Source organism: Leptopilina heterotoma, unplaced genomic scaffold (genome assembly GCF_015476425.1).
Source record: "Leptopilina heterotoma isolate Lh14 unplaced genomic scaffold, ASM1547642v1 Lhet_305, whole genome shotgun sequence".
Taxonomy (NCBI): Eukaryota; Metazoa; Arthropoda; class Insecta; order Hymenoptera; family Figitidae; genus Leptopilina; species Leptopilina heterotoma.
The window spans coordinates 1,085,857-1,112,078 of NW_025111009.1; the positions used below are offsets into that span (position 1 = coordinate 1,085,857).

General features: G+C 24.9%; 1 protein-coding gene across 1 annotated transcript in view; it reads right to left on the reverse strand.

Annotated features, from left to right (window-relative positions):
- The window catches only part of LOC122504565 (unconventional myosin-XV), a 115,110-nt gene that overhangs the window by 66,637 nt on the left and 22,251 nt on the right, over positions 1 to 26,222 (reverse strand). The window contains exons 2-8 of the mRNA XM_043615724.1: positions 25,765 to 25,849; positions 12,230 to 12,340; positions 1,955 to 2,043; positions 1,808 to 1,871; positions 1,388 to 1,497; positions 1,015 to 1,299; positions 685 to 862 (exon numbers count right to left, since the gene is read on the reverse strand). Coding sequence (XP_043471659.1) covers positions 685 to 862; positions 1,015 to 1,299; positions 1,388 to 1,497; positions 1,808 to 1,871; positions 1,955 to 2,043; positions 12,230 to 12,340; positions 25,765 to 25,785 — 858 coding nt within the window. The 5' untranslated portion in view covers positions 25,786 to 25,849. The remainder of the gene's footprint in view (positions 1 to 684; positions 863 to 1,014; positions 1,300 to 1,387; positions 1,498 to 1,807; positions 1,872 to 1,954; positions 2,044 to 12,229; positions 12,341 to 25,764; positions 25,850 to 26,222) is intronic.

The window sequence follows — 26,222 nt, forward strand, 5'->3', positions numbered from 1 at the left end:
AATAATTGAATGTTTCTTAAAATTGAACTCTCATAAAGAAATTTATCAACAAATTTTTAAATAATTAAAATTCTTTTGACGAATTTTAATAAAATTTTTAAGAATAATTTCCATTTTCGAGAAATTAGATTAAAATTGCATTAAAAGTAATTGAATCTCTGTTAAAAAACTTTTAATTGAATTGAGAAAAGTTTTTCTAAAATAATTGAAATTTTGCTAAGAATTTTATTAAATTTTTTGAAAATAATTGAATTTTGAAGAATATTTTTTTTATTTATAAAGATAATTGAAATTTTGCCAAGAATTTTATTAAAATTTTTGAAAATAATTGAATTTTAAAGAAGAATTTTATTACTTTTGAAAATAATTGAATTTTTAGTATTTAATTAATTAATTCAAAATTGAAATTTTCTAAAATTTCAAATTAAAACTTAAGGCAAATTAAACGAAAACAAATTAAAACCTTTTGAGGTTCACCTATTTATGAAAATTGTAAACGCAACTCTTTTAAAATTCAATTAATTTTGAAATATTTAAGTAAAATTAGATTTCAAGAATAAGCACAATAACTTTAGAAAACAATAATTTTCCAGGATTCCGATCAAAATTCCTTGACTTTTCCAGGTTTCCAGGTTGCGTTGCAACCCTGCAATACTTTAATTAATTATCTAAAATCTGAATTACCTGATTTAGATAGAAGTATTTATCGGGTTTCAAAAGTCCGTATTTATCCCTCAATTGTTGATCAAGACCGGCTAAAAGTTCATAGAAAACATGGTAGTTTCTTTCGTCCGTGGCTTGAGTCACGATTCTACTTTTTTCCAGAAGATACTGCGTGACTCTTCCTCCGACAATAACTCCACTGAAAAAAGAGGAAATTTTCAATTTTTGTTTCATTTTTACATCAATTTTAAGAAGTATAAATTATAAAAATTCTGAAAATTGTTTTAAACTGTCGCATCAATCAAAATACGTCTCGTTAACGTTTTTTTCCCCCCTTAAAGCGTTACTCACTCTCGAAAATGGACTTCTAAGTATTTTCCAAAACGACTGCTATTATTGTTCCTCGGGGTCTTGGCATTTCCGAAACTCTCGAGAAGCGGTGCAGCCTCCAAAATTTGTTCTGTAACTAAATTACTAGGCGCTCGATTTACGGCCGCGAGATATTGCATTACCAATTTCGTCGACTCGGTTTTCCCTGAACCAGATTCACCGGAGATCACTACAACTTGATTGGCACTTGCATTGTTGGCAGCACTTACTTGACTGTAGGCCGATGATCCAACGGCGAAAAGATGCCTGTTAAAAAAAAGTACACAATTACAATAAAAAAAAAAATTTTTATATACCTTCGTCTCGACAATAAAATTTAAAGAGTAAAACTTACGGTGGTAATGTTCCCAGGATTCTACCCTCATATAATTTCACTTGGTCCAGACCGTAAATATCGAACATCTTGTATGGATTGACGGCGACTAGGATACTTCCAGTATAGGTCTGAAAGTTAAAATAATTTTATTACTCAATAATTGGATATTCAGTTTATATAAAAGTTTAATGGTTAATTAAATTTACTTGTTAATTAAAATTAACTTCTGATAATTAAATTTAATTTTAAATTTAATTGTCAATAACATTTTTAATTCACGATAAATCTTCATTGAATTTAAAACTTATGAAGAGTAGTTCCATAATAATTAATCAGTAATTTCAAAATAAAAGTTAAATGCTTATAAAAAAAGTTGGTTTTAAAGATAATAAAAATTATTTTCTAAAAGAGGGTATGTAATTTAAATTAATGACTCACGTAAATTAATTCTTTGTCGTAACGAATTTTCAGATTCCATAATAAAGATGCCTCGTTCAAGTCGCTGGAAAGAAACAAAAATTTATAAATACAAGAGGATATCAAATTCGCGTTCTCTTATAAAAAAAAATTAATTAAATAACTTACGAGAGTTGAATCATGTCCTCAACACCATTTTGACCCAAGTCCTGTCTTGGTTTCACTCCACTAAGATTCGTCAGTGTGAAGATTTGAGGCTAAAAAAAGTATTTTTCAAATTAATTTCTTTCTTTACTAAACAATTAAATTTCTACTACTAAACAATTTTTTGCTAATCAAAATTTTTCCACCTAAAAAAATTATTTATAAAAGTGGCCTAATTTAAAAATCTCTGAAATAGAATACGAAATATTTTAATTATTCTAAAGAGCTTTTTTTTCGAAAAAAAAAACAATTCCCAAGAGCAGATCATTTTAATTTTTTTTCGCAAAAAATATGAGAATCACGAGTGTAAAAAAAAGCGTTTATTTATATATTTCGCATGACGTCTGGAGTCTCCGCTTTTCCTGATTTTTTTCACAGCTTTCTCAGTGTCTCTTTGAATGCAACTTGAGAGAATTTCACGGGAAAAAAAGGATCTATCGCGCGAATCCACGAGCGCATAAGACTCGCGAACCACTTTAGTTGGAGAACCAACCGGATACCGGCTTTGAAATCCCATTGGCGCAGAATTTGTTCTATTTTACTATTAGGTAAATATCAAAATATTGATAACAAGCTGATTTTATTTTGGGGAGATCCCTTCTTCTCAATTAATAATTATTTAATTATTTATTTGTTAACTTAATAAATTAAATTAACAAAATGTGACTAGCAACTTGATTGTAAATAATTTATTAACAAATTAAATTATCAATTAAAATAATAATTAAATTAACAATTAGGTAATAATTAAATTAACAATTAAGTAATAATTAATTAACAATTAAGTTAACTATTAATTAATAATTAAGTTAACCATTAAGTTAATAAACTAAATTTACATTTATATTAACTGCTTAATTAATAATTAATTAACTATTAAATCAAAAACATAATAAAATAATTAAAAAGTATTTTACAGTTGTTTAAGATTTTTATAATGTTTAAAATATTTTGAAGCAAAAAAATTTAATTAAACCAGAATTTTCTATTTTGTTTTGCAAAGTAGAATTTTTCGAAACGATATAAACAAATTTATGGAAGGAACGCTTATTTGGACATAAATATTATTGCAATTATGAAAAATGTAATATTACATTTTTAATTAGCATATAAATTTTAATATTTACACAATTTTTTAGTATTAATTTTTCAATAATTTATATCAGAAATATATAATTTTTTTCGCTAAAGGAAGTGTGTATACTTCTTCAAGAAGAACTTTCTCAAGTATAAAATATAACTAGAACCAGATTATTAAAACAAGTTATTAGCTTCATAATTTCCATAAGTTATTTATACTCTAGAGAAAATTTGAACACAACTTTTTTGCAAAATGAAGAAAAACCTTAACAAAAAGAAAAAAAAAACTATAGACAACATAAAGTTTTGAAACAAGTTTCCATTTTAGGAAGTGGTGAAAAAAAAAGTTGAGTGCGATTTTTTTTTCGTGTAAAGGGTTAAAGTGCATGTCCTTTAGGAGTTTCAAGAACATCAAGTGCTATGTTCTCCAGGATCGTAAACAACATACAGCAATTCGATATATATATATATATATATATATATATATATATATATATATATATATATATATTTCTTGTCCCTACGCTTTTGTATAATAGGACACCGCCCCAACTACAGTTTTGCCACGCAACGACCATACACCATAATATCTGCACCAAGAAAACGGTGTGCAGCGATATTATAAAGAACGAAGAAACAGAAGATGAAGAAAAAAAAATTATTAAATTTTAAATGGATTGTCGTGAGACGCTTATATTCAATCTATCAATTATGCACACGTAATACCCTTCAATGCCCTCGATTTGATCTCACAATTTCGTTAAAACCGGTCGAGAGAGGAAATGTTTATAATGATGCATAAAGTTTGATATGTTCTGTTATGTTTTCTTTCATTCCTCAATTTTTTTTCTTTTTTTCTTTTTCCTTTTTTAATAACAAAGTCGACAACCTTCGTTTGCAAATAACATCTCATTGCAGATATAACGGGTTCTATAATTTTCCAATCACAGGAACTGAATTGATACATCACGTACATATATTTGAAAAAAAAAAATTCTTCCTTTTTATAATAAAGAAATATTTCTAGAACGGATGAACGATCTTTTCTATATAAAATTATTCAGGGTACATATAGGAAACTAGAGGAAAAAATTTGTAGTCTTTTTGCGAATTGCTCCATATTACGACTATGAAAAAAAATTCTTCTCGTTCACAAAATAAATAAAAATTTTCATTTACAGAATTTTTTAATTTTTTGTAAATTTTTTTTAACGAAATTTTGACAATTTTCATTTGAAAAGGAATTTCAATTTGGACGAATTTATTCTGATGAATAAAATTCAGTTAAATTGAAATAATTCAATGTTGGAAAATTTTAATTTTGTGATAATTTCGTGTTTTCAAGCTTCAAATAAATATTATTTACTTTTTGAAAAAAATTTTTAATTTAACATCTCCTGAAATTTATTTACTTTTAAAAATTACAATTGTAATCCTTCTAAATTTAACCATTTTCTAGAATTTTTATCTAAACTTTTTCTGTAAATCAATTATTTTTAATAGAGGTGTGCAAAAAGCTCGAATAGCCGAGCCGAGCCGGGCCGCAATTTTTTCGAGTCGAGCCGAGCCGAGCCCGAGCCGGGCTCGATGTATCGGGTACCCGAAATTTTCGAGTACTCGATTTAATTCGAGCTTTTAAATTAAAAAAATTTTTTTTTTTTACAAAAAAAAATTTAATTAAAAATTAATGTAGAAAATTTTGGATTTTCTCAAGGGCTCGAATCAAATCGAGTACTCGAAAATTTCGAGTACCCGAAAGTTTCGGGTACCCGAAAAATTCGAGTACCCGAAATTATTCGAGCTTTTTATAAAGCTCGGCTCGGCCCGAGCTCGGCTCGAGCTCGAACTGAATAGGCTCGGCTCGGCTCGAAAAATGAAAAGCTCGAAAATACCCGCTCGAGCTTCGGGTTTCGAGCTTTTTGCACACCTCTAATTTTTAATAATTTTCGGAAACTTGTGCAACTCTTTATACATTTTTAAGCTATTAAGGTAAATTATTAAATTATTGATTTTTTAGTTACATGCATTTGAAAAATTTCGAAATAATTGAAATTTAGTAAAATCGTTTGGAAAATGATTGAATTTTATAAAGAATTTTGATTAAAAATTTTGATAATGATTCAGATTGTTTGTTCCAAAATTTTAATAATAATTTTTAAAAAATAGATTTCTTTAGAAAAGTTTGTAATATGTAATTATTTTTTTTGTAGATATTTGAATTTACGGAAATAAATAATCAAAAATATTGGAAATAATTAAATTTGAAAAAACAATTTAATAAAAAAATTCTTAGAATTACTTTTTTAAAAAAATTTGTAACTTAATTTATTGTAGCTAATTTTCAATAAATTAGATTTTTAAATTTCGTTTGAAGATTTTTTATTAAAATTTTTAAAAATTCAATTATTATTTTACTTATTTTTTGTAAATTTATACATTATTGGGATTTAATTTTTCTTTTTGTAATCTTATTTTTTCCAGATATTTCACTTTTCGAAAAGATTTAATTACCGATATAAAAAATAATAAAAATTCCAAGATTTATTCTTTTAAAAAATATTTGAACATATTTTTGTAGGTAATTTTCATCAATTTTCATTTACAAATTTTCAATTCAATATTTTTTATTAAAATTTTTAAAAATTCAATTACGTATTATTTTTTTTCATTTTTTTTTTGTAAATTGGAAATTATTGTAATTTAATTTTTCTATTTGTAATTTCATTTTTTTTGAGTACTTGAATTTTCGGAAATATGTAATTGAAAATATTGGAAATAATTGAATTCTAAAATATACAATAAAATATTCTAAGATTTACTTTTTTTTAAAAATATATTAACTTTTGAAGCTAACTTTTATTATGTCTTCATTCATAGATTTTTGTTTAAATAATTAAATTAAATTAAATTAATTAATAAAAAACTAATGATTAATAATTAATAATAATAATTCAATTAAAAATTACATTAATTGAAATTTTTAGGAAATCAATTACATTCAAAATTTGTAATTATAATTCTTCAAAATTTGATTATCAAAACTTTTAATAAAATATTTAAAAAATCAATTATTTAAAAACTGTTTAATTATATATGTATTTTGAAAATTAGTTAATAAAAAATTATTAAAAAACAATTATTTTTGAAAGAATTGATTATAGTTAATTTTCACTATAAACATCGAAATAGTTTATATTTTATACCATTTTATATCTTTACTAAAAGTGGTGATTTAATGCAATATTTGTAAGAAAAGTAGAAAAAGTCGCATTTTATAAAAATAAGTCGTAAAAATTCGAAAAAGTCATAATATCCGAGGCCTGTGTTTTTAAATTAATTTTAATTTACCAATTTACTGAAAATAATATTTTCTGCAATTATATGAAAGAAAATGTGAATTTGGAGACAATAAAACGATTATCGAAGATCTATAAACTTTCTCGCGAATTTCTTGCGATTATGCGTCTAGGAGAGTAAATTGTAAATCAACGTTACGTTTGTACAATTGTATATACTTTCGCGGAGAATTATTATCGGCATCCCACTCACTTCGTTTGTAAGTTGTAAGCAAAACGCACTTTGGTATAATAGAGGCCGGTTACTTTCACGGAAGTGCCATATATTTCATCAAGTATGCACGGTATTCCAATAATTTGAAACTTGTTACGACTTTCTACATATAATCGAGCCATCCTCAAGAGTTTTTGATGCACCGTTAGGAGACGAAATTAAATTAAATTATTGCCTCCTGTTCATTTCAGGTTGAATTAAAGAATGATGTATTGCCAGAGAAACTCCCCTTTTACATATACTTGTAAAATCAAATTTTTTTTTTCTTCCACCCATAATAAACACACCTTCATTTCTTCTTTATTCTATAAAAGTTAATTTTTTTTTTTTTTTTAAATTATCCCAATTAGCAAATTTTTGTAAATATGTAAATATTTAACAATTTCATTTTTCATTTTGATTAAATTTGTTAAGCCATTCACTATTTAAATTCTATATCTTTAATAGAAATTTTTTCTTTCGTAATTGAAGAAAGTATATAATTAATTCTTGAGGAAAAATATTTATATACGTAAAATTTATGAAAATTGTTAGAAGAAATTTTCATTCATCATATTATTATTTTTTCCATGAGAAATACTCGAATAAAAGTCAATAATATTCTTTGTGAAGTTGAATATTTCACATTCCCAACAAATATAAAAGATTCACATAAACACTCGGCTATTAGGCAATAATAAAGAATTCAAATCGCCAAGAATGCGTATGGACGTTATTCAACTGAAATTTCCACTTGGTTTAATTGATTAAAATTAGTGAGTGGAAACTCGCAAAAAAAAAGTTAACTTGCACAAGTGAAGTCCAATTTAACGAGACGAGTAGCCGATTATAGAGATACGAATTAGAGCGTATAAATTCCATTTACAGATGTAAATTCCAGAGATTTGTAAACAAAACGTATTACGGTAGTTCACCTGATACAGTCTTAATCAAAAGTTCAAAGAAGAAATTACAAACAATAAAAATTATTTTTACTATCTTTGTTTTATTATTGGGTATAAAAAATTATTTCAAAAGAAGAAAAAGTTGTTTCTTATTAAAAAATCCATAAAATTGCTGATTTACGGAAATTACTCTGATTATAAGTGTCAATAAAAAAACCAGACGATTTGAAAATTTTAAAAATTAGTGTCTTTCTTATTCAATATTAAGTTAAGAAGGGAATTTTTAAATTTATGATAAATTCTACAAAAATACAAATAAATAGAATTTGTCTTTCGCAGGGCTCGAACCAGTGAAAGTATTTAAAAATATGGACTTTTCGGACCAAAAATGAAAAATTACGGACCATTTACGGACCAATTATTACTGACAAAAATATAACAAGTCCGAGTCAAATCAAAAGAAAATTTTGCTTAAAAATATAAATTAAATTCTTTCATAACTATAAAACATGAAGGAATAAAAAGGATTGATTTCCTCATGTTTTATAATAATTAAAGATGGAAAATTGATAAAATCATTATTTTATATTATAAAAATATTGTACTTCTTCAAAATTATTTTCATCATTTCAATTCAATTATTATTTTCTACAATTTTTAACTAAAATTCTTCTTTCAATAAATTATTTTTAATAATTTTCGAAAAAGTTCTTTGACAATATTCAAATTCATTTGTTTACAATATTAAATTTTACGAAATTTCCATTATTCATAAATTCTTCAATTAAATATATATTAGAAAATAAAAACTCTAAATAATTTCAAAAAAATCAGCAATTAAACTTAAAAAAATTAATTTCAAAATTTAATTATTTCCAAAAACTCACGCTTTTATGCTTTTAATATTCAATTATTAAGGGTCCGATGCACCTGGGAAAAAAGCTATGATATGAGCCATGATATGTTTGAATATTCTTTTATTATCTAAAATTTTATCTGAAATTTATTTTTAAATCATAATTTTTATGAGGAAATTCTACTAGAATTCTATTATTTAAATATAAAAATAAATACAGTACCGTCCGCAATTGTCAGTCCACCCATTTTTAAAGGAATGACAAAAATTTTTTAACATAAAATTCATGAAAAGTAAAATTTTTTTTGGTTTATATTTTGAAAGACGATAAAATTTTGAAAAGAATAAGACCTTACAGAAGTCATTTGGCCAAAATTTGTAGAAGATATTCTTAAAAATCGTCATTTTCAATGTTTTACAAAAATTTGAATAACTTCTAAAATAATGAACGCTTTTTAATAATCTTAGGCTTATTTTAAAGGTCTTTTTCTACGGAATAAGAATTACTTATAGGCATTAACCTGTCATTTTTAACTTGGAATAAGCATGACGTCAAAATTAGACAAAAAAATTGGAAAAATTTGAAATTAATTTTTTGTACTAAAAACTATTCTAGAACATATATAAAACATGATATGGTGTAGATTTTTCAAGAAAATTTAATAAAAATATATGTTTGAATTTCAAAAATTATTTTTCTTTTAATAATATTATTTCAAATTTTTTGAATTTTTTTGTCCAACTTTGACGTCATGCTTATTCCAAGTTAAAAATTGCAGGTTAATGCCTATAAGTAATTCTTATTCTGTAGAAAATGGTCTTTAAAATAAGCCTAAGATTATTAAAAAGCGTTCATTATTTTAGAAGTTATTCAAATTTTTGTAAAACATTGAAAATGACGATTTTTAAGAATATCTTCTACAAATTTTGGCCAAATGACTTCTGTAAGGTCTTATTCTTTTCAAAATTTTATCGTCTTTCAAAATATAAACCAAAAAAATTTTACTTTTCATGAATTTTATGTTAAAAAATTTTTGTCATTCCTTTGAAAATGGGTGGACTGACAATTTCGGACGGTACTGTAATTTATTGAATGATTAAATGATTCTTAAAATTCAATTCTCATAAAGAATTTTGCCAACAAATTTTTAAATGATTAAATTTTTTGGACGAATTTTAATAAAATTTTTAGGAATAATTGCATTTTTCGAGAAATTCGATTAAAATTGTGTTAAAAATAATTGAAATTCTGCGATGAGTTTTATTATTTATGAAAATCATTGAGTTCCTAAAAAGAATTTTAGTATTTACGAAAATAATTAAATCTTTTTAAAAAATTTTATTGTTTATTCGCACTGGATAATTAATTTTAAAAAAGTAGCAAAAAGTAGCACTAAAACTAAAAAAAGTAGTAAAAAAGTAGCTATCAAAAAATTAAACTTGACGACCAAAAAAACTCGTTTTAGACACTTCACAAAACTGACAAAAATTCCATTCTATATTTTATTTTCCTGACTTTTTCCTAATTTTTATTAAAAATATTATTACTTCTTTCTCATCCTGATAATAAATTAAATTCCTGCAACGAATTTTATAATTCATGGAAGAATTTAAATATTTATAAAAGTAATTTAATTCTTGCGAAGAATTCTATAAATAATTGATTTCTTTCAACTAATTTTATGCAAATTTCAATTTAAATAATTGAATTCCTGAGAAATTTTTATCACTCATGAAAAAAAATTGAATTCTTACGAAGATTTTTACAAAATTTTTTTTTATATAATTGAATTCTGTTTGGAAAATTTTTAAATTTTTTTTGAAAATAATCCAATTCCTAAAAAGCATTTTATTATTTATGAAAATAATTGAATTCTCGTGAACGATTTTATTAGAATTTTTAAAAATAATTGAATTTTATAAGAAGAAATTTATTATTTTTAAAAATAATTTAATTCATGTGATGAATATTGTTATTTATATGAAAATAATTGAATTTTGCAAAAAATTTTATTAAAATGCTTTCGAAGATTCATTTATGTAAGTAATTGAATTCTTGGGAAGAAATTTAATAAAATCTAAAAGAGTAATTGAATTATTTTTAAAAAAAATTTAATTAAAATTGTATTTAAAATAATTTATTTCTTTCGAACAATTTTATTAAAATATTTGAAAATAATTGTATTTCTGTGAAAAATTCTAATATTTTTGTAAATAATTAAATTCTCTAAAGAATTTTTAACAATAATTGAATTCATATGATGAATATTGTTATTTATGAAAATAATAGAATTTTGCAAAAAATTTTATTAAAATGCCTCAAAATAATTGAATTTTTGGGAATAATTTTGTTACTTATCGACATAATTGAATTCTTTCGAAGATTCATTTATGTAAATAATTGAATTCTTGGGAAGAAATTTAATAAAATCTAAAAGAATAATTGAATTATTTAAAAAAAAATTTAATTAAAATTGTATTTAAAATAATTGATTTCTTTCGAACGATTCTATTAAAATATTTGAAAATAATTGTATTTCTGTGAAAAATTCTAATATTTTTGTAAATAATTAAATTCTTCCAAAGAATTTTAAAAAAACATTTTTTGAGCAATTCTTGTAAAATTGTATTAAATATAATTGAAATCCTGCGATGAATTTTATTATTTATGAAAATAATTGAATTCTTGCTTAGAATTTTATCAAAAATTGTTTTAAAAAATTAAATTCTTTTGCGAAATTTCATGAAAATACTAGATATTGAAAATAATTGAATTTCGAATATTTTTTTGAAAATAATTGAATCGTTTTAAAGAATTTGATTATAATTTTTGAGAATAGTTTTTTGATTTCTAGTATTAGCGAATTTTAAGTAGTGGAAATTCTCAAAAAAGAAAAAAAAACATAAATAGTAGCTTTTAGTGGCTGAAATCTAAAAAAAGTACCAAAATAGTAGCATAACGTAAAAAAGTAGTAAATAATAGGTTTTAGTAGATGAGTGCGAAGCCTGCGAGTAATAAAATTTTAGAATAGAAAAAAATATTGACTTATTAAAAATTAAGTAGGAAAAATATACGAAAAATTGAAAATAATTATTATATTTTTAAATATACGATCATTTTTATAAGAACGAAAAAATAAAATGAAAAGATAATAAAAAGTGTAATTTTTGGAGAAAATGAGAAATATGAGAAAATAATAAAATGAGAAATTAATAAAAAACGGGGCTTAATAAGAATTGATAAATTTTGACTTCAAGTATAAGCTTTTGTCAAACAACTACCTTTCAGAGGTGAACTACCTTAAAATACAGTCATGTCTCAAATATTTCCCTGGCAAAAGTTGTCTAATGGAGATTTCATAACTCCAAACATTAACGCGGCGAATTCTCAACATTCATAAACAAATCGTTAATGAATCGTTAGACAGATGGTCGCTTTAATAGTTAATAAAAAAAAAGATTTCCCAATGAATGGTAGAAGTCATTCATTGGAAAATATGGTAAATGCTAGTGACGACATAAACGCAGTGAGCAATCGCCTCCAGTCGTTCTATGTGGCTATATGGCGTCGTTTTAAGGAAATGCAGTCTAACCGGTTGTTCCTTAGCCTCAAGCACAAACGTCGCGTTGGCAGAGATCAACTTAAAACCTAGGCGACCGCGGTATTTTCTATTCCATTGAGCTACATATCCTCGTTATGGTTTGTAAATTCAACTCACATACACATAGAGGACGTCGTCAACCGTTCACCATTGATCATTCTCGTACACACTACAGTTTTTAACATCCAGAGATTTCTAAATCAGGTCTTCGGGAAGAGTATGTTTTTCTATTTTTCTTTTTCTTTACCTTTCCAGCGATGACTGCCTGAACTGACAAAACGTTCGCCGCTTTGTGATGCTCCAGAACCTCGCCTGGTAGAACATGACCGACTCCCGGATCAAACCACACCAAATCACCCTGAAAACAAATTTATTTGTTAGTTTAGAAATTATCTTCTCTTTCTCTAGTTCTTAGCTCTTAAGTTTGAAAAAGAAATTTTTTTCATTTTTTCTCATTTCATTCTTTTAAAGTTTTAAACGTTTAAATTACGTCCAAGAAGTTCCCAAAGCTATATTTAATTTTCAACAAAAAAAATATGTGCCAAATTGTACTAATTTTTGTTATAAAAAATTTTTCAAAAAAATTAAAATTAAATTTTAAAACAATTTTAAGGCCCAAAAATGCCAACTATATGATACTAAATAAAAATCATGTTAAGTAAATACGAATGGTAATTTACCACTAGAAAAAAATTGTTAAACTTAAAAATTTTTGCATAAATGCAAAATAAAAAAAATTTCTAGTTTCAGTTTAAAAAAAAGCAAAATAAATGCTAAATTGTGATAATTTGAAAAAAAAGTTTTCAAAGAACTTAGAGATGAAAATTGAAAAACATTTTTAACTCCAAACAAAATTCCAATTGTATGCAACTAAATAAAAAATGTTATGAACACAAAAATAAAATCACAAAACATAAATTGTGAAATCTCGAAACTTACAAATTTTTTTACTAATTAACATTAGTTAAATATAAAAAATTCGCAAAAATGACTCTTTTTTCATAAATAAATTTTCTTCCAAATTTTGATTATCTAGCACAAAAATAAAATTGTCAATCGTTCTTAAAATCTAATTACAAGAAATTTAAAAAAAGCGTTTATTATTTAAAGTAACAAAATTTTTAAATTTCATTAATCAATTTTATTATTTAATACAGAAATATTTTTTTTAATAATAATTTCTTCAACTTTCTGATATTAAATTAATGTTAATTAAGAATAAAATTAAAAAGTTTGTGTAATTAAAACTGTTATGTGAATGAATCACGATTTTATTTTTGTTTTAAATGTGCGAAATGTAGCACACAATTTGATTTCGAAAAAAAGAATTTTTGCAAATTTCTAGTATTAAATTAAAGTTGATTAGTGTTGAAAATTAAAAAATTTCTAAAATTAGTAATATTTTGTGATAGAATCATGATTTTATTTTGTGTTAGATTAGCACAATTTAGAACAAAATTTAGTTATGAAAAAAGTCATTTTTACAAATTTTTTACATTAAATTAATGGTAGTTAGTAATAATATTGAAAAATTTGTGCAATTAATGAAATTTTGAGATGGTATTACAATTTTATTTTTGTGTTACAGATAAACACAATCTAAGACAAATTTAATTATGAAAAAATCATTTTTGCAAATTTTTGGTATTAAATTAGTAGTTTAATTGATTAAAATTAAATAATTTGTGTAATTAAGAGGAGGGACTGGTGAAATTTCAACTCATACAAATTTTTGTTGCTTACGGGTGGTTAATATTTTTTCTAATAAATTTTGGTATTTTAAATTATAATATGCTTCGAAAAATTAAAAAAAGTTAACTAGTTAAAATTTTTTTAAATAAATATCAAAATTTTCAAAAAATATAAATTTAAACTACTCTTGTAATTTTTATTAATTTTCATTGCCGATTTTTTAAAATACTTTTTTCATAATTTTGAACAGTCAATCGTATAGATTTTCAAAAATTTTCATTTTTTCAAAAAATTAAATTTTTTGAAAAATAGAAAAAAATTGTAAATCAGTTAAAAATTACTTTTAAATTAATTTTTTATAGTGTAATTATGATTTCAGGTATTGGAAAAGTGTAAAAAAAATGTTGATACCCCTAAAAATGGTCATTTTTAATTGGCTCAAATTTTACTAGTATTCTTTAAAAATTCAACTATACTTCCACATTTTTTATTATTTTTCATTGACAAATTTTTTTTTGTCTTTTCTTACGATTCTGAATAATCAATCGTATGGATAAAAAAATTTAAAATTTAAAATTAAAAATTAAAAATTTTAATTTTTTCAAAAAATAATATTTTCAAACTGTCCGAAATTTTTTTTTTTTATTTTAACTATATAGAATAAATTTAGATCCTAAATAATGCCAGAAAAAAAATTGGCCCCTTTTAACAACGTAATTATCGAAGGGCTGAAATTTCACCGGTCCCTCCACTTAATTATGTTTTGGGATCGAATCACGATTTTAATTTCATGTTAATAAAACTTTTGATTTAGAATTTCATAAAGTTGTCTTTTTTTAGACATAAAATTGTTTTTTTATTTCCAACTCTTCTTTTATTTAAAAAATTTAGTGGCATAAATCAGCAGAAATATTGGTTTTTTTTTGGAAATTTAATGACATTGCCAACTTCTTGGACGAGTTTAAATGAACATAATTTTTTTTCTATTTAATTATTTTTCAAAATTACTACACAAAAAAGAAAAATAATTTTAATTAAACTTTTACTTAGTTAAAAATCAATTTTCTAATTTAGGTACAAAATTATATTTAATAAAAATAGTTAAAAGAAGCAAAAAAAAATATTGTTCCTTTTTGAGCGTTCGAAACTTCAGGAACATTTAATTTTATTTATTTTCAATTTTACTTTTCCCTTTTTTGTCTTAACTTCATTGCGTGGGTGAAATTAACAACGTTTATCATTAACGATTGGTAGAAAATTCTTTCTATTAGTTAACAATCTTTTACCCAGAAAATCATAATATTTTACGTTATAATTTTTTTTAACTTATTGCTTAAAAAACATTGTAAAAAATTTCTTAAGGCAAAAATTTGAGTAGAAAATTATTTCTTCTTTTTAATCGTTGTAAACTTCACCAACATAATTTAATTTATTTTCATTTTACTTATTTAATTTTTATTTATTTTCATTTTATTTATTTAATTTTGATTCATTTTCATTTTATTTATTTTGTTTTCAAAATAAAAGTTCTCAATTTGTAAATGAAATTAAAAATCAAGCGCACCAATTTTAGAGTACGACCACGATAATAATGATCCTTATCCTTGGTAGGAACACGTGAGACAACTTTTCGTTTCCCAGTGCAAAATGCAAATATTGATGAAGACATGCCAGGCGAATTTGAACGCACACTAATCGCATCACTAAAAGTTTTCGCATGAGAAGACACTGACTTTCGCTCTTGATTGGTTCGTTCCTTCGTCAATTTTAATGTTGCAGAACTCTGACTTATTTCCCTTGTTCGCGAGTCAATTCTCGCCGGTGTATAAGAATTCCGTGATTTCTTCATATAACTCGGTAGAGTTCGAGAAACTTCATCACCACCCGAGAAACCCAATAATGTACCCGGACTCTCGAAACTATCAATAATCGATCTCGACCAACGAAAACGATCAGTTTTCGAATTTACACCAATTTGCTCCTTCTTTCCATTCGTCGACATCAACGAACGACGACGTTTAATTCTCTCGTGATCGTGTGATGTACCAGGAAGAGTGTGTGAATGTACTTCATCTTCATTTTCGGGTTCTAAAAAATTTTTCGACTTTGGTTTACCAAGTGTTTTAAATTCACGAACATCCTCAACGTTTCTAATAATACGCCTCCGGGACATTTGCCGATGAACATTGCAAACGTCTGGATTTCTCCTCTCGTTGTTGTCGAGACATTCTCGCCTATCATCGTGACCTTGAAAGTCTCGCGATGCGGCAACTCTTCCGTAAATCACACCTTCCTTCCGCTCCACCTCTTCCATGTCCAATAGTGACCTGGGTCTGTAAACTGGATCATTCACCGGGTCACGAATCGAACGATAAGTCTTTCTTTGAAATGATATCTCGCTGGTTGAAACACTGTCTCTAGATGAATTTGCTTGTTTCCTCGTATCGAGACTCAAGCTCTTTCTCGTAACATCCTGATCGCATGACACGTTTGGCAGTGATGCTTTCTTACGTCTAATCCTCCCGTAGATTGGCGCCTCTTTTTTTCCCAAATCCTTGTTCGATCTTATGATAATCGATTCTTCGTTAATTCTCGAATTTTTATTTGAATTTGTTATCTTTGGCAGTGTCGAGGGCCTGGGGACGAGAGTTCCAATTTCTTCATGTCCAAAATCACAAACTGATCTTGAATCTGATGTTTCGAAGCGCTCACGACTTCGGGCGAGAATTTTCGATCGGGAGAAACCGGAGACATTTTTCACGAATGTCTTTTGATTGTCTAGGGTGTGATTCCTCTTTTCTGAATGAAAATCATCAGAGCGACGTTTTATTATTTCTTGTCTTGATATGCGGCGGGGTTGACTTGATGTTTCACTGTTTGTCGATCGCCGACGAACTGAGGGTAGAGTTGTCGGTCGACGAAGTGAGGAATTTTGACTAAGATCAGAATTCTCTGGCGCATCGAATGGACGACGCCAACGATTTCTTAACGATCCGTTGTATTTGGTTATGGAATCTTCCTCGGACTTGGAACATCTTCTTATGATTTCCTTTCGTGATATTGGATTACCGAGGGAGGATTCGGAAGTCGTTGAGGGGACTGAACGTTGACGGGATAAATCTTTACGTGATCCATAGTTTGACGATTTCGTACGTGTTGATTTCATTTTTATTTTTTATTTCCTGGATAAAATATCAACTTTAAAAATATTTACTAAGAACTAAAATATCTGAAATAAAAATAAATTATCCGAAATCCAGGGCTCGAACTATTGAAAGTATTTAACAATACGGACTTTTCGGATCAAAAATTAAAAATTGCGGACCAATTACAGACAAAAATATAACCAGTCCGAGTCAAATAAGAGAACATTTTACTTGAAAATATAAATTAAATTTTTTCATAAATATAAAACATGAAGATATCGATAACTCGGAGTCATCAATTTCTTCATGTTTTATAATAATTAAAGATGGAAAATTGATAAAATCATTATTTTATATTATAGGATAAGAATATTCTACTTCTTCAAAATTATTTTCATCATTTCAATTCAATTACTATTTTCTAGAATTTCTCACAAAAATTTTACTTTAAATAAATTAATTTTAATAATTTTTGAAAAAGTTCTTTGATAATTTTCAAATCCATTTGTTTACAATTCAATTTTATGAAATTTCGATTATTCGGAAATTTTTTAATTAAATAAATATTTGAAAATAAAACTTCAAATAATTTAAAAAAAAACTCAATTGAACATTTTAATCATTATTATTAGGTATACTTAATTATTATCTAAAATTTTAACTTAAATTCATTTTTAAATCAATTTTTATAGAAAATTCTAAGAGAATTCAATTATTTAAATACAAAAAATAAACAATTTATTAAATAATTGAATCTTTCTTAAAATTGAATTCTCATAAAGAACTTTATCAATAAAGTTAAAAATAATTTAAAAATAATTGAATAATTGAATTCTTTTGACGAATTTTAATAAAATTTTGAAAAAAATTTATTTATTTAAAACTTTATCGAGAAATTCGATTAAAATTGTATTAAAAATAATTGAAATTCTACAGAGAATTTTATTAAAATTCTTGAAAATAATTGAATTTCGGAGAATAAATTTAATATTTAAAAAAATAATTAAAATTATTTTAATAAAATTTTGAAGAATTTTGAACATTTATCGAGAAATTCGATTAAAATTGTATTAAAAATAATTTAAATTCTGCAGAGAATTTTATTAAAATTCTTGAAAATAATTGAATTTTGGAGAATAATTTAATTATTTAAAAAAATAAATTAAATTACGACGAGAATTTTTAAAAAATTTTGAACATAATTGAATTTAAAGAAGAAAAAAAAATTTTAATTTTAAACATTTACAAAAATTAAGATTAAATTCTAAAATTTTAGAATTTTTTTTAAGAAGAATTTTATTATTTTTGAAAATAATTGAATTTCTGCAATCATTTGTGACTTCTTCAAAATTCACTTTTTTTTTAGTTTTTTTAACTAAAATTCTTCTATAAATCCATTATTTTTAATAATTAAATATGTATTTAAAAAATCAACTAATTTCAAAAGAATTATAATTAAATTTTTTCAAAAAAATTAGTTCTATCGAATTTTTAATTAAAAAGTATATGAAAAAGTCAAATTTTCAAAATATTTAATTTGAAACCTTTTCAAAATTTGATTATTTCTAAAAAAATTATTTTTTAAATTGCATTCTTTTGAAATTTTTATTAAAATAGTAAATATTGAAAATCATTGAATTGAAGAAAATTTTCGAAAGTAATTGAATTTCAGAGAAGAATTTTATTATTTATGAAAGTTAATTGAAAATTTTGAGGAGAATTTTCAAAAATTTTTGTACATAATTAAATTTCTGGGAAGAATTTGATTATTTTTGAAAATAATTGAATTTTTCCAATCATTTACAAATGAAAATTTAATTAGATTCTTTCGACGAATTGTAATAAAATTTTGAAGTATAATCAAATTTTTCGAGGAATTCGATGAAAATTTTATTTTAAAACTAATTGAAATTATGCAATAAGTTTTATTATTTATAAAAATAATTTAATCTCTGTAAAAAATTTTTGAAAATAATGGAATGATTGCGAAAAAATTCATAAAAAAAATTCGTAAATAATTGAATTCCTGTGAAATTTTTATAATTTATGAAAATAATTAAATATTTGTCTAGAATTTTATCAAAGTTTTGTTTAAATAATAGAATTGTTTTAGAAAATATTATGAAAATAGAAGATATTGAAAATCATTGATTTGAGGAAAATTTTTGAAAATAATTGAAATTTTGACAAGAATTTTATTATAATTCTAGAAAATAATTGAATTTTGGTGAAGAATTTTATTATTTATAAAAATAATTGAAATTTTGCAGAGAATTTAAAAAAAATTTCGAACAGAATTGAATTTCTGCGAAGAATTTTTTTATTTTTGAAAATAATTGAATTTCTGCAATGATTTGGAACTTCTCAAAAATTCTCCAAATTACAACGTACAATTTAAGAACTTTTCCTTCATTTTCAAACAAATTACGGACTTTACGGACATTTTTTTCAATAAAACTGACTTTTACCGACTTCAGTCAAATTCACGAACTTTTACGGGATTTACGGACCTAGTTCGAGCCCTGGAAATCAAAATATTAGTCCTCAGAAGACTAACAAAAAATTCATTGGAGAATCCGAGCAGATGTTAAATTATGCAACTTATGACGAGTGGGTAACGGTTTCAAATAGAAAGCTCCTGCTTTCGAGTGAAATTGATTTTCTGCTTTTGAGGTCGATTCGCGGCGGTGATTCTGCGAGTCGTCGACTCGATTTTTCCAAGGAATTGAGCTCGCTCGAGTGCGCAAGCATCGCGGAGAAACGTCCAACGGAGGCGCGACCCACGTCTCGTCTCTTGAGAAATGCATTTGTATCTTGCTTGCATATGTCTATATGGAAAAGTTTTCATATTCTTGTTAGAAAGTAACGAAGGTCGTCGTTGTCAGGTACTTCATCCTTCTAAATTACTCTATGTTTACAACTGACAACAAGAGTTCTCTCAATATTTCTGGTCCAAAATGCAATATATCATCGTCATAATTTACCATCAGACACAAAAACAAGGTATATAATCTCTGCACTAGTTCGACATAAACTCGAACGAGACTATCGGTGACTTCGAGGTCGTTACGTGAATCACGTCATGAATGTTAAGTTTATACTTGAATCTTCCGAAAGGAAGTTAAGAGGCCGAGCTGTCGCACGTTATCGAGATCAACAGGTCGCACAAAAAAAGATTCCTGTCCAATTCAATAAACTTCTGCACTCGTGAGACGACCGTCGAATAAAATAACGTTCCATTTTTCATAATCTCCCGTTGTAAAAATGCGACTTCCCTTTTAGTAAAGATCTTCCAACTGGAAAAAAAGAAGAATTTCAAAAAACTGTTGTCACATAAAATATGAAAAAAAAATCACACGTCTAATAAAACACAACCGATCTGAACTCGAAGATGTTCAATGCAACACTGCAAGTCTAGTCTTTCTTCGCAACAATTGCTACCTCCGCACATTGGCGTATGCTTTTAATAAAAAAAAAAAGTTAAGTGTTAATTGGAGATACTCGCAATGGGATGTGTGGAAAATCCACGGATGGATGAATTCATAGAAGAAAAAAAATTAATGCAACTCCTACGGAGTGGGGACGATATGTACAGTTCAAGATTAGCGGAAAAATTGTAAAATATTTTGCATTTTGCAATCGCTTTTTTCATTTTTAAATTAAGCTTTGGAGACGCCAGTGAATCGAAGTGCTTTGGGGTGGAACCAAGCGTGCCTCTTCTTATATAAATTACGCGCTAAATACGCGCTTGCATGTAGGCACAGTGCATGATAGACAGGGATAGTGCAGACTTCGCTTTAATAGAAGAAACGGGAAATGACTCTAACGAGGCTTCTGAACCGGAGATCATCAATGGAATTCATGGCCGATTACAATTTCACGATTGGTAATTAGGACCTTTCAATATTGGTTAATCATCATTAGAAAAAAAGGCACTCACAGTTCAAACAACCATTCTATCATTCTTTCTTTTTCTATTTTAATTATTCCATTTCTTCTGCTCTAAATATTTCATGCAATGTGAATATTTGTTTGCAACATTCAAAAATGAATAATTTTATTATTTACAATTATTATTAATTGGAATAACTCTCCATTGAAACTGACTTTGTTAGCAATCTTAATTAATTGTATCTTCCGTTTGTAGTTTTAATTAATCTCGAATGTTGTAAAACTACACTTAATTGAACTTGATTTTACACTTCAATTTCAGATTTTAAAAAAATACAATTCAATTAATAAATTAATTTTTCTTCGACAGTAAAATAATTGTTTTGATATTTTAATTTTTCCCATAAAGTGTAAAATAAACCTATCAATTAAAGCGTCAATCAATTATAAGTGTCATTTATTGAAATTACGATTGTTAGAAACTAAAAAGTAGTATAGATTTTATTGGAAACTACAATCAATTGAAAGTACCGTTTATTATATTATGCTTTAGACTTTTTTCTTGCTTTTAGAGAAAATTGTTGAAGTTGTTTATTTTATAGATGTCGATAGAAACTAAACTAAAAAGTTTATACATAAAATATCAAATTCATCACGTTGTGGAAATCACATTTTTCACGCTCGCTTTCAAATGAAAAGTTAGTGAGAAATTGATTTATTCAATTTTTGACGCTTTGATGTCTTTTCCAAGAAACAAATTATACAGATTAAAAGTTGAATACGATTATCTTCTCTTCTTTCGCATCTTAATTATCAAATTAATTTTATATTTGTCATTTTAACGGAACTAAGCGATTCTTAAAGAGATGAAAATTTAGATAATTTAGAAAATTAAAATTATCATGTCAATAAATTTAAATTATCAATAAATGAAACTTTTAATTTTATTATTAAAAATTGCAAAAATTATAAAAAGGAAAATTCTATTAACTTTGTTGATAAGCAAACAATTTTGAAATTATTTTCTGAATATTTTAATTATTTAATATTTTCAGGCCTCGGATTGACTTTAAGGCTCTTTAGTCGATTGAAGATTAAAAAAAATGGAAAAAGTCGTTCATATTTCAGGATTGTTACAAAAAATTGTATTAACTTAATTTCTCTCTAAAATTATTAAGAATATAATTACATTAATTATAATTAATAATAATAAAATTATTAAGAATATAATTATTGAAAATATGTAACCAAAAATATTGAATATAATCGTTTTTAAGAATTTCTAATAAAAAAAATTCTTAAAATTTGTTTTGTAAAAATATTAAAAAATTATTTTTGAATAATAAATTTCTTAATTATATATAATTCAAAAATTTTCAAATAATTGAAATTTAGTAAAAATTTTTAAAACAATTTTTGCAAAATAGTAAAAAATAATCAAGTTTTTTTTGACGAATTTTAATTGCAAATATGATTTAAAAATTTTAATCATAAGTCTATAATGTTAAAGCACATTTAAAAATTTTTTTTGTACATAATTACAAAGTTATTTTTCAAAAATAATTGAATTTCTTAAGAGAATTTTTGGACAATTTAAATTAATTAGATTTTTGATGAAATTTTATTAATAAATTTGAAAATAAGTGTTTCCTTCAAAATTTTAATAATAAATCCAAAAAAATTGAGTATTTATAAAATAATGTAATTATTTTTTGCGAATTTTGAATTTTCGGTAATATGTAATTGAAAATATTGAAAATCATTGAATTTTAAAAGATTATAATACAAAATTCCGAGAATTACTTATTTGAAATAATTTCTTAATATTCTTTTTTAAAAAACTAATTTCCATTTTGATTTTTCATCATAATTTTTGAGAATTCTATTATTTCTAAAATTTGCAATTAAATTTTCTCAAAATTTAGTTAATTAAAAATTTTAATTATTTTCAATGAAATTTTACAAACTTTCAACTATTTAAAAAATGTTTAATTATATATTTCAAAAGTTTAACTATTAGAAAAATTAATCAAAAATAGTTTTTGAAATATTTGACGACAAATATTTTTTACACTATAAAAATTAAAGTAATTTGCATTTTATAACAAACGAGTCCTATTTTTGCAATATTTAAAAAAAAGTCGAAAAAGTCGCATTTTTTGAAAATGAATCGAAAAAAGTCGAAAAAGTTAAACAATCCGAGGTTTGTATTTTACGTTTCATATTTAATATTTTATTTTTCATATTTAGTAATAGTTTAGTTTATTTACGGTAAAATATTTAATTATATTTAAATATTCTAATGTATTATTAAAATTGAGAAACTTTCGAAATGATAATTTTCTCAATAATGTGAATGTAAATCAGATGTGCATTAGAAAATACTACCGAATAATTCTTTATGTACGTTGACATGCTATAAATTAATTTATCAGGCAGATAAAATTGATGGATTGGTACGGATGGTTGTAAACTGCGGAGACTTTCTCAGTCAGCTGATTGACGACTTCGATTCAGATCGATGCATTGTTTAGTTGCTTATATGCTCTTTACTTTCGAATATATAACTGCTCTCAATACTATTTAAAAAGAGTTCATACATTCATGTAATTTTGTATTCCTTTAATATTCATCTTCGAATGTTTCTTTCTTGCAATTTAAATTTTTTCCTTGGCAGAATATTTCCATTTGTCCAATTAACACTTTGTTTAATTTTTATATTATTTTTTTCAATTTTTATTTGTTTAATTTTTATATTATTTTTCTCAAATTCAGGGCTCGAACCAGTGAAAGTATTTAAAAATACGGACTTTACGGACCAAAAATAAAAAATTACGGACCAATTACTGACAAAAATATATAAGAGAACATTTTACTTAAAACTATAAATTAGATTTTTTCATAACTAAAAAACATGAAGATATCGATAACTCCGAGTCTTCGACTCGGAGCGATCGATTACTTCATGTTTTATAATAATTAAAGATAGAGTGATGAAATCATTATCAATTCAATTATTGTTTTCAAGAATTTTTAACTAAAATTCTTCAAATTTTCAAAGATTTAAATCTGAAACCTTTTCAAAATTTAATTATTTCTAAAACTTTACGCTCTAATACTTTTAATATTCAATTCTAATCTAAAATTTTAACTGAAATCTATTTTTCAATTAATTTTTATGAGAAAATTCTACGAGAATTTCATTATTTAAGTAAAAAAAAACAATTTATTGAATAATTACATATTTTTCTTAAAATTGAATTCTTTTAAAGAATTGTATCAATCAATTTTCAAAAAATTTGAATTCTTTTGCAAAATTTTATTAAAATAGTAGATATTAAAAATAATTAAATTAGGGAAAATTTTTGAAAATAATTGAAATTTTGCCAAGAAATTTATTAAATTTTTTGAAAATAATTCAATTTTAGAGAAGAATTATATTATTTATGAAGATAATTGATAATTTACGCAAAGAATTGAATTACAAATTTTGAATGCAATAATTTTATTCTTTAAAGAAATTTAATTAAAAATTTATTAAAAATAATATCTAAATTCTAATCATTAAATTGTAGAAAAATTTCGAAAATAATTAAAATTTTTGAAAATCATTGATATTTCGGAGAAGAATTTAGTTATTTCTAAAGATAATTGAAATTTTGACGAGAATTTTTAAAAATTTTTGAACATAATTGAATTTTTGCGAAGAATTTTATTACTTTTGAAAATAATTGAATTCTTTCAATCATTTGTAATTTCTCTAAAATTATCCAAATTATATCGTATAATTTACGTACTTTACGGACCTTTTTTCGAAAAAACGGACTTTTACGGACTTCAAGGAAAGTTACGGACTTTTACGGGATTTACGGACCTAGTTCGAGCCCTGCAAATTTTATTTGTTTAATTTAATTTGTATTATTTTTATACAATTTCCATTGCATAAAAATTAAAAATTCGGGTTTAAATTGAAGCAAGATGAAGATTTTGTTATTTTAAGATTTGATTAATTGCAGTGAGGCAAATAAATTTTTTCCTCAATATAATTGTGTGCCTTCTTTTTTCTTTTTTTTTTGAAGAGAAAGAAATGAAATAGTAAACATTTTCCTTGGTGTGTCCGCTAGGAATTCGTTCGTTATACGGGTGGTAAATGTTGCTAGTTCCAAAGCAACGTGATTGCCGCATACAAGTCATTGGGAAAGTTTGCCAAGCACACAAGGCGATTCTTCGGTGCGTGCCAATGTGCTTATATCAACGAACGTATTATAAAAGAACTTTTAAAAGAAGTACACATATACACACAGATCATTGACTCCGCAGCGACGTTTCATTACATGCCTGCGGTAAATCCTTGCACATGTTGCATGCTTGTTTACTGCCACGTGACAACTGGACGACACAAAACACGCGATTACGAGCAAACGACACCCAACATTGCAATGTCGCGCGGTCAAATGCCTTTTGATGCTGTGGGATCTTCACGGTGAAAGTTCTTCTTTTAAATGGAATTTTTAGCTGTACGACTATGATTGGTGTCAAACAACGGCGTATAAGTTTATGTCGAAAGATGCGCCCCGCAAATGATGCTTCGTCTCTTTCTCTCTATATACACAACTCGTTTTCCATCCATTCTGTCGATTTAGAGAGAAAGGTCACTCCTTTACCTCTATTTAACTTGATGAATATTCTTCATATTTGAATTCGTCTTCTCAAGTTTTCTCTAATTTCTCCCTAAAAAATTTTCTCTACCCCATTTCTTTTAAATGTCAAAATTAAATAACTATTGTTTAATTTTAAATCTATTTTCTAATTACTGCAAAAATATTAAATTTACTACTTTGATATTCAACAAGTTTTGAACGTTCAAATGAATGAGTTTTTATGAATTACTAATTGCAATAAAAGTTTTACATTTAAAAACTTTATAATTATTTTTTTTGTACGTGACAAAATTTAATTTGAATAAGAAATAAATAAATTTCGGAATTTTAGGATCACTTACTTTGATGAATTGATATTTATTACAAGTGTTGATAAAAGGACAAATTTTTACCTTCAGCCACTCGGAATGCATTCTGAATAGTCCTTAGAATCCTTGAAAAGAACAACACTTCATTTTTACTCTGCTCTTCGTTTCCCTGCAAGAAAAAAGAGAAAAATTGTAAATTTTCAAAATATAAAATAAAATCAAAGCTAAATAGTATTTTAATGAATATATTAAAAGTAGGATTGAAAAATAGTTGAAAAACATGAACGAGTTTATTCAACCTTGAGACTGGGATGATTTCTGACGATAATAAATCACAATTAAATAACATGCATGCTTATGTTTGTATAAAGTAAAGAGATTTCTTTTATTTCTCTCAATGGAATGAGAAAATTGTGCGTGTAAATTTTACAAGCAGTTTGTCTAGAATATAATCGATAAGAAGCACTTAGGTTTTAAATAAAACAACATCAATACACAGGGGCAATTGCGGAAGTCGCTAAGTAATTAAATACAGAGCTATG